This window comes from Mesoplodon mirus, assembly GCF_964341445.2.
Source record: "Mesoplodon mirus genome assembly, chromosome: 4".
Taxonomy (NCBI): domain Eukaryota; kingdom Metazoa; phylum Chordata; class Mammalia; order Artiodactyla; family Ziphiidae; genus Mesoplodon; species Mesoplodon mirus.
This window is the reverse complement of record NC_138979.1, coordinates 7,364,460-7,380,348: the sequence shown is the minus strand read 5'-3', so window position 1 is coordinate 7,380,348 and position 15,889 is coordinate 7,364,460. Positions and strand designations below refer to the sequence as shown.

General features: G+C 41.8%; 1 protein-coding gene across 2 annotated transcripts in view; it reads right to left on the bottom strand.

The window, feature by feature from the left end:
• Positions 1 to 8: 8 nt before the first annotated feature.
• The window catches only part of DCLRE1C (DNA cross-link repair 1C), a 44,141-nt gene continuing 28,260 nt past the window's right edge, over positions 9 to 15,889 (bottom strand). The window contains exons 9-14 of one of the 2 annotated variants that reach the window (XM_082618243.1): positions 15,269 to 15,370; positions 11,358 to 11,494; positions 10,551 to 10,605; positions 5,484 to 5,572; positions 4,327 to 4,421; positions 9 to 1,788 (exon numbers count right to left, since the gene is read on the bottom strand). In XM_082618243.1, the coding sequence (XP_082474369.1) occupies positions 812 to 1,788; positions 4,327 to 4,421; positions 5,484 to 5,572; positions 10,551 to 10,605; positions 11,358 to 11,494; positions 15,269 to 15,370 (1,455 nt within the window). In that variant the 3' untranslated portion in view covers positions 9 to 811. The other variant, XM_082618244.1, reaches the window with a different exon arrangement.

Below are 15,889 nucleotides of genomic sequence, written 5' to 3'. Positions count from 1 at the left end.
TTTATGAATATTTGCTAATAACTTTATTAGATCCACATACATAACTATGCAAAAACATAACCTATCGATGGACTTTAAGGAAGCTGAATGCCTTTTAAGTAAGTATTTTCTTTTAGGTTTTGATTTTACCACTGTATTCACACCAACACTCATAAGCGATGGAACACCTGAGATAGGTAAGGGACTGACTTTCTTCTCTCGCCATCAGTTTATAGTAATAGATCCAAGTTTATTCTCTAAATCTGAAGTATTTTTACAACCCAGGATGTGGTCTGTCTTGGTGAACGTTGTCCTTTGTAAACTTGAAAAGCGTGTATTCTGCTGCTGGATGAAGTGAAGTGTTCTTAGTGTCAGTTAAATCCAGTTGGTTAACGGTGCTGTTCAGTTCTTCTGTATCCTTGCTGATATTCTGTAGACTAATTCTGTTGCAGCTGTAATTGTGCATTAGTTTGTCTTTCTCCTTTCAGTTGTTCCAAAGTTGTACGGTACTTTTAGGATTCTGTCTCAGTGAACTGGATGTTTTATCATTAGTAACATAGCCACTCCATCTTTCTTTTAAGTAATGTTTACATGGTAAAGGTTTCCATCCTTTCACTGGTAAACCTACCCAAGTCTTTTGATGTCAGCTTCCTATAGACAGTATATAGTTGGTTTATGGTTTTTCCTCTGTTTGGATGTAATTATTGATAGGTTTGGATTTAGTTCTCCCATATCTTGTTTTCTGTGTTTTCCCTCTATTTTTTGGTCCTCTGTTTACCCTTTACTGCCACCTTTTAGGTTATAGGAACATTTTTAAGTATTCCATTTTAATTTATCTATTAGGATTTTGACTATTATCTCTTGGTATAGGTTTTTTAGTGGTTGCTCTAGAAGGAAGTGAGCTGTTTCTTTTTTCAACTACTATCCTTTCCCCTGTTGCCAACTTCTCATAGAAATATTGTAAATGCTCTCGTGTAGGTAGCTCGGCTTCTGGAGTGGAGGGAATTTCAAAATCAGAGGAGCTTTGTGAATCTGCGCTGCTGCTAAGATTTCGTGGCCTTTTCTCCTGAGGCATGTGCTTCCCACTGCTCAGAGTAGTTGTCTCTCCAACACTAGAACCTATACTTACATCTTTATCTCTGCTTTTCAAATCAGAGCATGTGTCCTTTGGGCAAAGTACATTTTGTTCCATCTGAGGGGCAAGAGTATTGTCTTTGATTCCTGGCCTGTAGACGCGTCTGCTCGAGGAGGTCATACCCCCATTTCTCTCTTGGGAAGATAACAGAACAGTGTCAGACTGGCTGTCCCAGCCTTGACTTCCTTGTTCTGATATGTGTGTTGACTGAGAAGACGTTTGGGAAGAGATGTGAGTTGATTCCCCATCAGAGGAGTCACTGAAAAGCTTCGGAGACTGAGAGCCCCCTGCCTCTGTGGAGGATGGGAGGTTTTCCAAACAGTCATCAGTGAGGTCAGCACTTCTTTTAAAGAACACTTCCCACTGTGGTACTTCCCCATCAGCCCTCTTCTGGAGCTGTGGGACAGGACCCATGTCTCCTTGAGCTGAAGCTGGGATTTCTGATTCTTCACTTTCACTGTTGGATTCCTCACAATCTATAAAGTCTGCCCAAAGAAAAGTTGGCATACTCTCTGCTCTGAAGCATCCTGTGCTTTCTCTCTGATTTTCAGGCTGGTTTTGTGATATTGCAGTTGTGGGAAATACCTCAGGGTGAAGAGTTTGCGGGTTTGGAATCTTGTGCCTTAAAGGTACTGGCAGAGGATCATCAAAGAGATCACTGTCATCGTCCTCCTCTGTGGGATAAACAGAACAGGTGTGTAGGCAACACGATGCAAAAGGAACCGATTTGTGCTTCTAATTAAAAATCCAATTTGTAGCTCTTAGCTACATTTTTTAATTCATGGAATTGCAATTAATGGGAGTTCACTCTTCTTCCAAGAGAAGTTAAAAGGCCCTATATTCTTGGGCTATTCTGAACAATTTATCTACCAGCCTTCAACTTGTCATAAAGCCAGGCTGTGCGTTGAGACTAAAGATCTGTGCTCCCCAAATAAGGCCACAGAGCCTTAATCAGTGGTTCTCCTCTGGAGAGCTTTTTAAATAAAACAGCTTTCTACATTTCATTTCACACCTACTGAGTCCCTGAAAGTAGGACTGAATAATTTATTTTTAAAGTTAAGTTCTACAGCTGATTCTGTACATCAGCTAGGTTTTCGAACCACCCAGACTAGGAGAGACGTTTGCAAACTCTGTGCTCTGCGGATAGTAGATGCTCAAGGAGTTGGCTGATTGACTTAACAGAGAGAATTTTTTCCTAACATTTTCCTTCTATGAACATTTTCTGATACCTACTTTATGCATGTTATAGGCTGAATGTCTGTGTCCTCCCAAAATTCATAATTTGAATTTCTGACTACAGTGTGATGGTATGTGAAGGTGGGGCCTTTAGACGATAATTAGCTCATGGGGGGGGACCCATGTGATGGGATTAGTGTCCCTGTGAGAAGAGGAAGCAGATTTCTCACTTTCTCCATGCCCATATGCAGAGGAAAGGCCATGTGAGTGCACAGTGAGAAGGTGGCTGAGAGCCAGGAAGTGGGCCCCTACCAGGAACCACATCTGCCAGCACCTTGGGCTTGGACATCCCAGCAGCCGCCAGAACTGTGAGAAGTAGCCACCCAGTCTCTGGTCATTGTTATGCAGCCCTATGCCAAGAGCACAGGCCATGAGAGACACTGGGGGACACACAGATCGAGTCAGCTTTAACCAAGACACTGAATAAGCCACATCTAGTGTCATTTTACTGTCTTAAGCATGCTGCACTAGCCTGGAGTGAGCCCCGTCCACTTACATTCTGAAAATGAGGAAACCTTACGTGGAGGATGAAATTTACATAAATTAAAATGACATGGCACGGAACTGGGGGGAAGACAGGTATTTTCCTGCGCTCTAATGGCACCTAACCTCGAAGAAGGAAATAAAATGCTCATGAGGCTACTTATTGTATAGGGCAGCTTATGTTCTAGTGCAGAACCTCGTGTTAAGAAGCAGGTAATTATAAGTTAACTGTTTTCCCACTGATAAAGGATGTAGCTTAAAACTGCATTTTTAAAAGCTGCTTTTAAAGGGAGGAGGAGGAAGGGGAATAGAAACCGTCATCCAGCTCCCATTTTACCAGTGAGGAGGTGGGCCTGGAAGAGATGTGTGACAATGCACAGGTCAAGAGACCAAAGTCCAGAGTTCTATATTACAACTATAGTTGTTTAAACAAACAGCTATTTATCTTCTTTTCTAAAGGACTTAAGGTGACTAAGATGTCTAGCTTCTATACTTGGAGTCACCCTGGTCTCCAAAGTATGGCTTCATTTTGACCCACGTATTAATTTGTTATAGCTCCTCCACTAATGTGCCAGTTACCTTTTGTGGAACTTTTTTGTTATCACCTCTAAGTTGGACAGTTTCATGTTCTGGATCAGTGACTATACCAGTATCATGGTATGTTTCAACTGTAAAAATAATCTGTCAAAACATTTTCACATTAACTCACCTGTATGTATCTGAAAAAAAAGTAAAGTTTCTATACTATTAGAAGTTTATTCTGACATGTATTCTTTCTGTTATGACAATATAAAAATTTGAAATTTCTCTCTATGAAAATGGGAAGGCATATAACAGAGAAACATCACAATAAAGTGTTGAAATCCTTAACATTTACACAAACTGATAACACACCTAAACCTAATTAAAAAAGACGAGTGTCATAATTCATAGGTACTTTCCACCATTGTATACTGTTAATGTCTGTATAAACTGGTATAATCATACTGGAAAACAATTTGGCAATATGTATGTATCAAGCACCATAATTTCTACAATTTAACCCAATAATAATGAGAGCTGTGAAAGAGACTTACATATAATGTCGCTCATCACAATACTTATAAAAGTGAAAAGTTCAAAATAACCTAACATGTACGACAGATTAAATATACCATTATATAGCCACGGCATTCAAAAAATTACCACAGACATGTAGAAAGGTGGGAAAATACCCTATATAATAAGGAAAAAAGTCAAAACTACCCAGAAATGATAAAATATGAGAGTAAATCTTCATTACCTTGGATTAAGCAATAGTTTCTTAGATATGACACCTAAAGCAAAAGCACAAGCTATAAAAGAAATTAAATTGGACTTCATCAAAAATTTAAAACTTTACACTTTGAAAGACATCATGAAGAAAGTAAAAAAGACAGCTTTCATAGACCAGAGCACCCTGAAAAGCAGTCTTGCAGGGAAACCCACACCTGTGACTCCAGGGTCATTCTTACCTGAGTCTGGGTGGATTGTTCTTGCTCTCTTCAATTTTCCAAGTGGTTTATACTTTGGCTCAGTACTTTGGGAAGATCGGCATAAAGGCTTTAAGCTGAAATGAATACAAATACTTTATTTTTCCTGTTGGGAAGTTGCTGGAATGTAAGCATCACTTTTAGAGATTATAAAAACTTAACTATGGGGGAAAGCATACCACTACTTTTCAAAACTGAAAAGCAATGTTTAATAATTAAAAATTACTTCGGGGACTTCCCTGGTGGCACAGTGGTTAAGAATCCGCCTGCCAATGCAGGGGACATGGTACGAGCCCTGGTCCGGGAAGATCCCACATGCCGTGGAGCAACTAAGCCCGTGTGCCACAACTACTGAGCCTGCGCTCTAGAGCCCGTGAGCCACAACTACTGAGCCTGCCATAACTGAAGCCCGCGCGCCTAGAGCCTGTGCTCCGCAAAAAAGAAGCCACCACAATGAGAAGCCCACACACAGCAACAGACTAGCTCCCTCTCGCCGCAAATAGAGAAAGCCCGCGCGCAGCAACGAACACCCAACGCGGCCAAAAATAAAATAAATAGGGGCTTCCCTGGTGGCGCAGTGGTTGAGAGTCCGCCTGCCGATGCAGGGGAGACGGGTTCGTTCCCCAGTCTGGGAAGATCCCGCGGCACCCGTGAGCTGAGCCTGCGCGTCTGGAGCCTGTGCTCCGCAACGGAGAAGCCACAACGAGAGGCCCGTGTACCACAAAAAATAAATAAATTTAATTTTAAAAAATTCAGTATAATAAAGTGGTAAATACAAGCACTTAAAACAACCTGGTAGATATTCATCTAATTGTAGGATTGGGGGGAAAGCAAAACTTTTATCTTTGTTCTTATGCTGCAGAAAAGCAGGTCCTATTCTAATAACCTATTAAGTAATAGAGGAACACCTTCTGGCATTCAGGGAATTCAGTATCGCAACAGCTTCCTTATGCCAGATTCCCAGAAGCGCTTAGGATTTCATGTAACACACTCACAGGAAGAAAGCCCATATGCTCCCAACCGGTACCATATTTACAGCCACACCCATTTTACATCCTTGCCCCTGGTTTCCGGCCCCAGACTATTCTCTGGATCCATCCCGTCCAAAACCACAAGTCCCACAAGTAGTAACTACTCACATTTCTTGAACTTTACCCATACTTGTGCCTAACGGGATGACATTTGGATATACATTCACAGGATAGATGTAGCTCAAGAAATCTTTAATCTGGAAGAAGGAAAATAAAATGCATCAGTTATCTCTACAGTGAAGAGCCCCGGCGTTAGAGCAGCAGATAAAGGGATGTGGGGAAAGAGAAGAAGTCTCTCAAGACTGTGGTCCCAATGCCAGTTGCACGTGGGGAGCACCTGGGGACCTCCTAGGAGAAGAGAGACCCAACCCCAAAGGTCCCCTAACTGAGCTATGATGGGGCCTGGAGGTCAGTAGGTTTGGACGTTCTTCAGGTGATTCTGTTCTCCAGTAAGGAGTGAGGATCACTGATGAATGGCATGCAGAGGCTCCATTTCTTCATATGACATTAGTTTCCTTATCTAGGGTCACTCACCCGTAGTTAACCAGTCCCGTTCAAGGAAGTGAGAATTCAGCTGAGTATTTAACACGCACAAGGAAACAAGGTCTTAGAATTGCATTTCTTTCCTCCGACATATAATCGTTAGCGATACCAAAGGGAACTACATCTTTGAGATTGCTTGATTTGTTCTCAGGGTTTATTCTAATCTAAACAAGGACATGCCAAAATGTGAATACCTTGATTTTCTGCAAAGCTCAGAATGCTAAACAGGAGGACTTCTGTCACTATTCCTCAAAACATCTCTAACAACCCAGAAGAGCTTCTGCTTTGCCACTTATTAGATCTTGGTGAGCTTGTGATCTCGGTTAAGTTACCTAACGTCTCTAAGTCTTAGATTCTTCACCTAAAAGTATAAATGAGATAATGTGGGTAAAGTGCGTAGCCCTGGTACCTGGCACATAGTTAAACATTCAATAAAATTATCTATTACAAAGTTGGTAATGACAACACAAAGATTTTTATTCCCTTCTGCAAATGGGGAGACGGAGACACAAAGTAATTATTAGCACCCAACTTTTTCAAATAAAGCACCAAGTCAAAAGAGGTAGGGAACCCAGGAATTATTAATAACTCTGTATTAAAATAAAATGGGAACCTTAAGACGAAAGAGAAAGGAAGATATATTCTTTGGATACTTCTCATAAACAATTTTCTTTGTACTTTCAGAGCAGGCATGCAAAGAGAAGCCATTATTTACCTTGCCCACAACCTATATGATTTGCATAATCAATCCAGAGTCGAGGCTGGTAGAAATCTGAGGCTTTTGAAGGGTATAAGAATGAAGAGAGTCAGGTCAGACCCACACCAGAAATGGTCCCTAACTACTCAGAGATGAAGTGGCCACAAGGAGACGAGATACCCAGGAGAGGGCATCCTCTCCCACTGGTCCACACCGATGCCCTTTCTTCAGATGCCTGCCTTAAAACTACCCATTAACACTGTCCGTTCTGGTTCTGTGCAGTAGTTCTGCTCCATAAAGCCACCGCCAACAGTAGACCACTGTTCCTGGGGGAAATAAATACAGTGTTTCCGTGAACCTCCAGTCACAGCACTTTGTCAACCCATCAAGTACACAACCTTGTTTTATGTGTGCTTCTCTTTAAAGATATCGTACGTAGAATACACTGTTGATCCATGAACACTGACCTCATAGCCAGTGGTGCTGCAGCTCACGCCTGAACAGAACTTATCCGACACAGGCACCGCCTCAGCAGGGCACATCTCGGCCTTCCTGAGCTTAGGAACACTTGAGCGCACTTCAGCGCTACACTTGGAGGCTGTTTCAAACAGCAAAATCACCCCCAAAAGCACACAAATATGGAAAACGCAGCAGTAAAGAGACGGCAAAGAGGACACTTGTTTACAGCCCGGGAGCTGAAACAAGAAGGCAGGAGGCCACCATGTGCGACCTGAGTCGGGAATGTGCATGTCGGGCGACTCAAATGTTTTGCGGCCCTGCTGTGCACGTCTGCAAATGACCACAGAGCGCCACTCGCGCTGATGTGGGGATTCAAACAAACGTCAGGGAGCAGGCAGATGTGTAAATGAGGAATCCGCAAATAATGAGGATCAACCGTACTTGGGGGGGAAAAAAAAGGAAATGATCTTTAAATCTATTCCCATTTGTTTTCCTTTTTTTTTTTGGTCTCGCCATGTGGCATGCGGGATCTTCCTTCCCTGACCAGGGATGGAACCCGTGCCCCCTGCAGTGGAAGCGTGGAGTTCTAACCACTGGACTGCTGGGGAATGCCCCCTACTATTTACATTTTTAAATATAGTTCAGCATGTTCTATACACAGGATATAGGCGTATTAATTAAAGCAGTTTTCCGGAAAGCCCCTCTCTTCTCACTGGACACAGTGAGAGAAGATGAGTAACCAGAGCTCAGGGTGACCCTGCCACAGGCAGGATAACTGCTGCCATCCGAGGAGAGAGGGAAGGGAGGAAACAGGTCAGCCACTCCGCCCCCTACCCAAGCGGCAGGGAGATGCCTCCCCACTGGGAGCTAACTGTATAGGATCCCAGGGAGATGCCTCCCCACTGGGAGCTAACTGTATAGGATCCCAGGAAGGCTATGCTTCCCAACTTGGCTGCTAACTATACTGAAGAAGAGAAATAAGAGCAGTTATGATTGAAAAGTTTTCCCCAATTAGAAGCCCTCCCTGTGGCTGAGACAGAAAAGGATGCTGAGGGGTAAGAGGAAGGTTGAGCAACAGTGATGCTGGGCCAGATGCCTAACCCAGGACAGATCACCAGGAAGGGGCTTTGACAACAACCTCAAAGTCAGGATAAACTGATAAAGAAAACATTAACTACATTATACCATCCAGATGAATTATTTCCAGGCTACTCTCAAAGAATCCATTTGTACCTGGAAGCTAAGCCCAGCTATTGAACAGAGATGTCATTGTGATACTTTGATAATAAATAATCATTTACAGTTTTCTGGCTGACTTGATAAGAATGCTGCTACCTGACCCCAATGTTCATAGCAGCACAATTTACAATAGCCAAGACATGGAAGCAACCTAAGTGTCCAACGACAGACGAATGGATAAAGAAGAGGTGGTATATATATACAATGGGATATTACTCAGCCATAAAAAAGAATGAAATAATGCCATTTGCAGCAACATGGGTGGACCTAGAGATTATCATACTAAGTGAAGTAAGTCAGACAGAGAAAGACAAATACCATACGATATCACTGATATGTGGAATCTAAAAAGTGATGCAAATGAACTTATTTACAGACATAGAAAACAAACTCATGGTTACCAAAGAGAAAAGGGGGCAGGGGAGGGATAAGTTAGGAGTTTGGGATTAACAGATACACACACTACTATATATAAAATAGATAACCAACAAGGACCAACTGTATGGCACAGGGAACTATATTCAATATTTTGTAGTAACCTATAAGGGAAAAGAATCTGAAAAAGAATGTAGATAAATATATAGATTTATATATATAAATAACTGAGTCACTTTACACTAGAAACTATCAACATTGTAAACCAACCATACTTCAATAAAAAATTTAAAAAAAAAAGAATGCTGCTACCTGGAGCTCTGCAAGAATCCACCTGTTCAAATCATCACCATGCCCATGCTCACTGCTGCAGAGCTGTATCCATGTACCCCCAATACAAAAATAATCACTATCAGGGAAATGCGTTAAGTGCACAAAGGGCAAAACTAAAATTATGTATGACTTAAAGTGTCATAAAAAGCCAGCTTTTATATTGCTTTTTCTCCAATACATGAAATTACTGAATCCCTGCACTTGTAAGATGCTAGCATTTACTTTGGAAATGCATGAGGATTCTGCAAATAAATTACGTATGTTAGGTTCCCATTCTAGTATGTCAATTTCCTACATAAAAAGTACCATAGGGTCTTCCCTGGTGGCACGGTGGTTGGGAGTCCGCATGCCGATGCAGGGGACACGGGTTCGTGCCCCGGTCCGGGAGGATCCCACATGCCGCGGAGAGGCTGGGCCTGTGAGCCATGGCCGCTGAGCCTGCGCATCCGGAGCCTGTGCTCCGCAACGGGAGAGGCCACAACAGTGAGAGGCCCGCATACTGCAAAAAAAAAAAAAAAGGTACCATAACAGGGACTTTCCTGGCGGTCCAGTGGTTAGGACTCCGAGCTTCCACTGCAGGGGGCACGGGTTCGATCCCTGGTCGGGGAATTAAGATCCCGCATTTTGTGTGGCACAGCCAAAAAAAAAAGTACCATAACAAAACCATTTTAAGCCCTCTTCAACTGAATAATTCTACTATACTAGATCCTAAGGACAGGGTCTATACCTCAGTCACCTTTGTTCTTCCTCATTGCTGAATATTCAGGACTATTTTTTAAACAGCTTTTCAGTACAATCAAATTTTGGAAGAGGCCAGGAATCTGGACAGTACCCTAAGGCTACCAATAATGAGATTTTATCTGTAGTACTCCTTCAAATAAGATTTACGATTCTTTTTTTTTCAATCTTCTTTTTTTCTTACTGAAGTATAGTTGATGTACAATATTATATGTAAGTTACAGGTATACAATGCAGTGATTTACAACTTTGAAAGGTTATACTCCACATATAGTTATTAAAGAATACTGGCTATATTCCCTGGGTTGTATAATGTTGGAGTATCTTCTTTTATCTTCTTAACTATTACTTCCTTGGGGAAGCTTTTTATGTTTTGCTTGTTTGCTTTTTAATTTTATTTATTAAACTATAGTTGATTTACAATATTGTGTTAGTTTCAGGTGTACAGCTTCAGATTCTTTTCCATTATAGGTCATCACAAGACACTGAATACAGTTCCAAGTGCTATACAGTCAGATTTACGATTTTTTATGACACATGAACAGAATTGAAGTGGGGAATTTAAAATACATTCAGAAAGCAAGTTGGAAAGAAAACCTTAATCATATGTTTTCTTCAATGTTTAGGCTGAAAACAAGTGATGATAGCAATTTCCTTTAGACTTAGTAACACAGCTCATCCACTGAGATGTCTTCCCTGCATTTCTTTAGGAAAAGCCACAACCAATCTTAAGCGGTAGAAAAAGAGGTGCCCGCAGAAGCCACGAGGGGGAGTATACGGGGTCCTCTTACCTCACTGTAGGAGGAGTGAAAAGAAAAGCAGGCTCTGTACGAACTCTCTCCAGTCCTAAAGTGAGATGAAAACACAAAATGAAAGGTCACTTATCAAAACTAAGCTAAGTTCTAAACTTCAAGTCTTCTTATTCAGGCTCCTGCAGTATGAAATCACCTGACCATCAAGAATTTCTTCCTGGGACAAGGGGGAACTCTTTCCAGAAATGTAAATTTTTGTAGACATTCTGAATGGCCAACATTAAGGCAACTTGCTAAAACATGGTGATCAGACTCTACTCTGCCAAAGGCTTCTACTTCATACAACGTCAGTTCCTAACTCCCTGCCAAGCAAGACGCCCTGTCTCTAACCCTCTCATTTGTCTAACTCAAGTAGACCCCAGGAAATACCGGCTAATGGTATTAGCCAATAGACAGCTTTGAAAGCCGCATCTCTCTCTCTCTTTTTTTTTTTTTTTTTGCGCTACGCGGGCCTCTCACTGTCGTGGCCTCTCCCATCGTGGAGCACAGGCTCCGGACGCGCAGGCTCAGCAGCCATGGCTCACGGGCCCAGCCGCTCCGCGGCATGTGGGATCCTCCCGGACCAGGACACGAACCCGTATCCCCTGCATCGGCAGGCGGACTCTCAACCACTGCGCCACCAGGGAAGCCCAAAAGCTGCATCTCTTTAGTTTAAATAGAGTTTAAATTTCAGAAGTTATTTTCCACAATTATAATATATCCTCTTCTTAGGCTTAGGCTAGATTGCATTTCAACTATCGATTTACCTCAAGGCAAGGTTTCTCTCCAAAGACACTGCTTGCTTACCTCACAATGACGTTGGTTTTTCTGGCTCTTTCTCCAAACCACATAGTGGATGGCTTAATGCTGATTGTGTGGAGTGGAATTCTATTTTTGGAGGTAATGCCACAGGGTAACTTATTCCACTGAAAATATTCCTCTGCCTAAAAAAGATTTTTAAAATACAGTAAAGCAGTTTAATATTTTCAACAAATCTGTTTGTAGGTAGGGTCTCAAAAACAAATGTAGATGAGTTTTCAGACATGAAAAAAATATATATATATAGACATGAGGAAACAGGTAAGTCCAAATTGAGGAATGTTCCACAAAACAACTGACCTGAACTCTTCAAATATTTCAGTGTGATGAAAGAAAAGTGAAAGGTTTGAGACTTGATCTACATCAAAAGAAACTGAAGAGGCCTGAGCAAATGCAAAAGATGATTCTTGATAAAATCCTGGATGACTTTATTAAGAGCAGGAGGCCCTGCTCTTCCCTCCACAAGCCATAAAGGACACGACTGGGACAACTAGGGAAATTTGAAAACGGACCCCATCACATCCAGTAGTGTCGTATCAATGCTAAACCTCCTGAGCGTGGGAACTGTACTGTGGTCGTGCAGGAGAGCGTCCTTGTTTACGGCGAAGTGTCCTGGCATCTGCCACTGACTCTCAAGTGGATTGGGGGGTGGGGGTGCTAGTTACACAGAGACAAACAGACACAGAGTACATCAGGGAGCAGACGTGATGGTGTTAACACACTGGGGAAGCCTGAGGAAGAAGACGTGGCATTCATATAACCCAGCGATTCCACGCCTGGGTATATATCCAGAAAAAAAAAAAAAACCACTAATTTGAAAAGATACATGCACCCCAATGTTCACAGCAGCATTATTTACAACTGCCAAGATATGGAATCAATTTAAGTGTCCATCAACAAATGAATGAATAAAGAAGATGTGGTGTATAAAAATATATACAACGAACTACTACTCAGCCATAAAAAAGAATAAAATTTTGCCATCTGCAACAACATGGATGGACTTGTAGGGTATTATGCTAAGTGAAATAAGTCAGACAGAGAAAGACAAATACTGTATAATATGATATGTAGAATCTAAAAAATACAACAAACTAGTGAATATAACAAAACTCACAGATATAGAGAATAAACTAGTGGTTACCAGTGGGGAGAGGGAAGGGGGAGGGGCAAATAAGGGCACGGGACTAAGAGGTACAAACTCTTAGGTTTAAAATGAGCTACAAGGATATATTGTACAACACACGGAATAGAGCCAATATCTTATAGTAACTATAAATGGAATACAACCTTTAAAAACTGAGAATCACGACATTGTACAACTGTAACATATAACATTGTACATCAACTACACTTCAATTTAAAATAAAAGAGGACATGGTGTTCTCTGTACTAGTCTAACAAATTTACTGCTTTAAAATTTATCAAAATAAAGTTGGAGAGGAAAGTAACATGTGTTTTTATTTTTATTATTTATTTATTTATTTATTTATTTTCTGTACGCGGGCCTCTCACTGTCGCGGCCTCTCCTGTTGCGGAGCACAGGCTCCAGACGCGCAGGCCCAGCGGCCATGGCTCACGGGCCCAGCCGCTCCGCAGCACGTGGGATCTTCCCGGACCGGGGCACGAACCCGTGTCCCCTGCATCGGCAGGCGGACTCTCAACCACTGCGCCACCAGGGAAGCCCACCATGTGTTTTTAAAAGGTTGAAAACCAATGGGACCATTGTCCCAAAGACATTGCATTGAGATAGGAACCCTTCAAAACCATGAAGACGCGCCCAAATCAAGTATCACTGGAGCACTTTGGTGCTGTTTCTCACGAGGCTGTGGATGCGAGTGCTCCAGGGCTGTGCAGGCTGCTCTGTTGAATATTTTTAAGGCTATGTGACCCGAGACACATACCTTAAGCTGCTAGAGAAGTAGTGTTTTAAGGCGAGTAGCCATGTGGGAAATGACAGGGGTAGAGTTAACCTACTTTGTGGTTTGTGAGAAAATTCAGAGCAAAAAGAAATCTGCCAATTAAAATATTCACGGGGCACGGTAGGGGCAAAGACTACAAGTCCAAAAGAAAAAGGACAAAACAGTTTCTACTGTGTATCTACATTGTTTTTATCCATCCATTAATTCATTGCATGTGAATGTGTGTGTGTACATATACAAAGAGAATGATGAAATAAATTCATGATGCAAGTTATAGTATGCAGCCGACCAATCATCAAAAGTAATTTCTTACCTAGTAGTTCTCCTGCAGTGGCCTGAAATAGAATCTTCCATGCTAGGGATAAGAATCGGGGTTTTTTTGTTGCTGCTGTTGTTTTTAAATTTTGCTTTACTTTAGTGCTGAGCAACTTTACTTTAGGATTTTGGCTGATGGAGCTAATATTACTGTTTTTTAAAAAAAATTATTTATTTATTTTTATTTTTGGCAGTGTTGGGTCTTTGTTGCTGTGCGCGGGCTTTCTCTAATTGTGTCGAGCGGGGGCTACTCTTCGTTGCGGTGCGTGGGCTTCTCATTGCGGCAGCCTCTCGTTGCAGAGCATGGGCTCTAGGCATGCAAGCCTCAATAGTTGGGGTGCACAGGCTCAGTAGTTGTGGCTTGCGGGCTCTAGAGCACAGGCTCAGTAGTTGTGGCACACGGATTTAGGTGCTCCACGGCACGTGAGATCTTCCTGGACCAGGGCACGAATCCGTGTCCCCTGCATTGGCAGGCAGATTCCCAACCACTGTGCCACCAGGGAAGCCCTAATATTACTGTTACAATGATTATCTAAATGTATAAATGCACTGTTTACTAAAATAAAAAATTACTCAGCATATGAATGCTAAGATTAAAGATTTAGAGAACAGTTAGGATCACACATACCCCTACATGTGAAGATGACTAATTAGTAGCAGTGACACTGAATGACAATAAAAATTAAAATGCAAATGTTAAAGGCCAATTTAAAATTTAACACCTGGCAGTTAATAAGAAAAGAGAGTTCTATGGTGGCATCAGAAAACCAATTACCAGTGAATTTCAAAGACAGTAAAAACATTCATTTGAAATTGGACCAGCAATACATGTAACTCTTTCAAAATTCAAAGCAAAGTTTTATCTAGATGTTTATCTCAAATGAGGAGAAGAAAAATAAAGTTTATAAATGCGCACGTGTCATGAGTCTCAGAAGTAAATCACGGGCTTTCCTGGTGGCACAGTGGTTAAGAATCTGCCTGCCAATGCAGGGGACACAGGTTCAAGCCCTGGTCCGGGAAGATCCCACATGCTGTGGAGCAACTAAACCCATGTGCTACAAGTACTGAGCCTGTGCTCTAGAGCCTGCGAGCCACAACTACTGAGCCCACGTGCCACAACTACTGAAGCCCACGCACCTAGAGCCCGTGCTCCGCAACAAGAGAAGCCATTGCAATGAGAAGCCCGCGCCCCACAAGGAAGAGAAGCCCCCGCTCGCCGCAACTAGAGAAAGCCTGTGCAGCAACGAAGACCCGATGCAACCAAAAATAAATAAATAAATTTATTTTTAAAAACTGTATATCACAACGGGTTGTGATTGTTTTCTTAAATTATAAGCTCTAACAGGTTACTAATTTCCTTACAAATAAACTGTTCATTACATAAGTCATTACAAATAAACACGTATCAATTGTATAAATATATTTCATTAAAAATTAAAAGTATTGAATATCTGTGTCTGTTTCCTAATTAGGAAGTTTACGGTAATGGAATACAGTGATGTGTAGTTGCATGACCTTCATCTACTAACAAGATCTCAGCCTCAGTTTTTACATTTGTAAATTGAAAAGCCAACAAAATGGAATTTCTTAGGTTCCTTCTGGACCTAAAATTCTGTTTCTCATGGATCACACAAACAATAAGAGAAACACTTCACCACATACCTTTGGATGCCGACACGCATGGATCTGAGTGTCACGGTCTGTTGTGAGATGATGAAGAATGTCAGGCATGTTTCGAAACATGTCTAGTTTATCCACGTGAACCTGAGGAAAACAACACAAATAAAGCACATTATTGGAATTATATTTCCTGTAAATAAAGCGTACAAGGGTAATTAGGCAAGGGCAAATCATCCAGTTAAAACTAAGTCTTTCTTCTTCCTCAAAGCCTAGTTTTCAGCTCTTTCAACGCAGGACGCTGAGATCCCATTCCCAGCAGTCGGCGTTACCACCCATTGTAGGTGGTCATGAAAAGTCTGGTGACTCGGCTGGTGGATTTCATTGGATCGATCCATCAAGAGTCATTCAATTCATATTTATTGTGCACCTGCTCTATGTCAAGCTTTATTCTAAATATGGGGTGTACTAAAGAGAACAATCAAGAATCACTTGCTCATGGAATTCCCTGGCGGTCCAGTGGTTAGGACTTGGCACTTTCACTGCCAGGGCCCGGGTTTGATCCCTGGTCAGGGAACTAACATCCTGCAAGCCATGAGGCACAGCCAAAAAATAAAATAAAATACTAAAAAAATGAATCACTTGCTCATGAAGACACACACAACA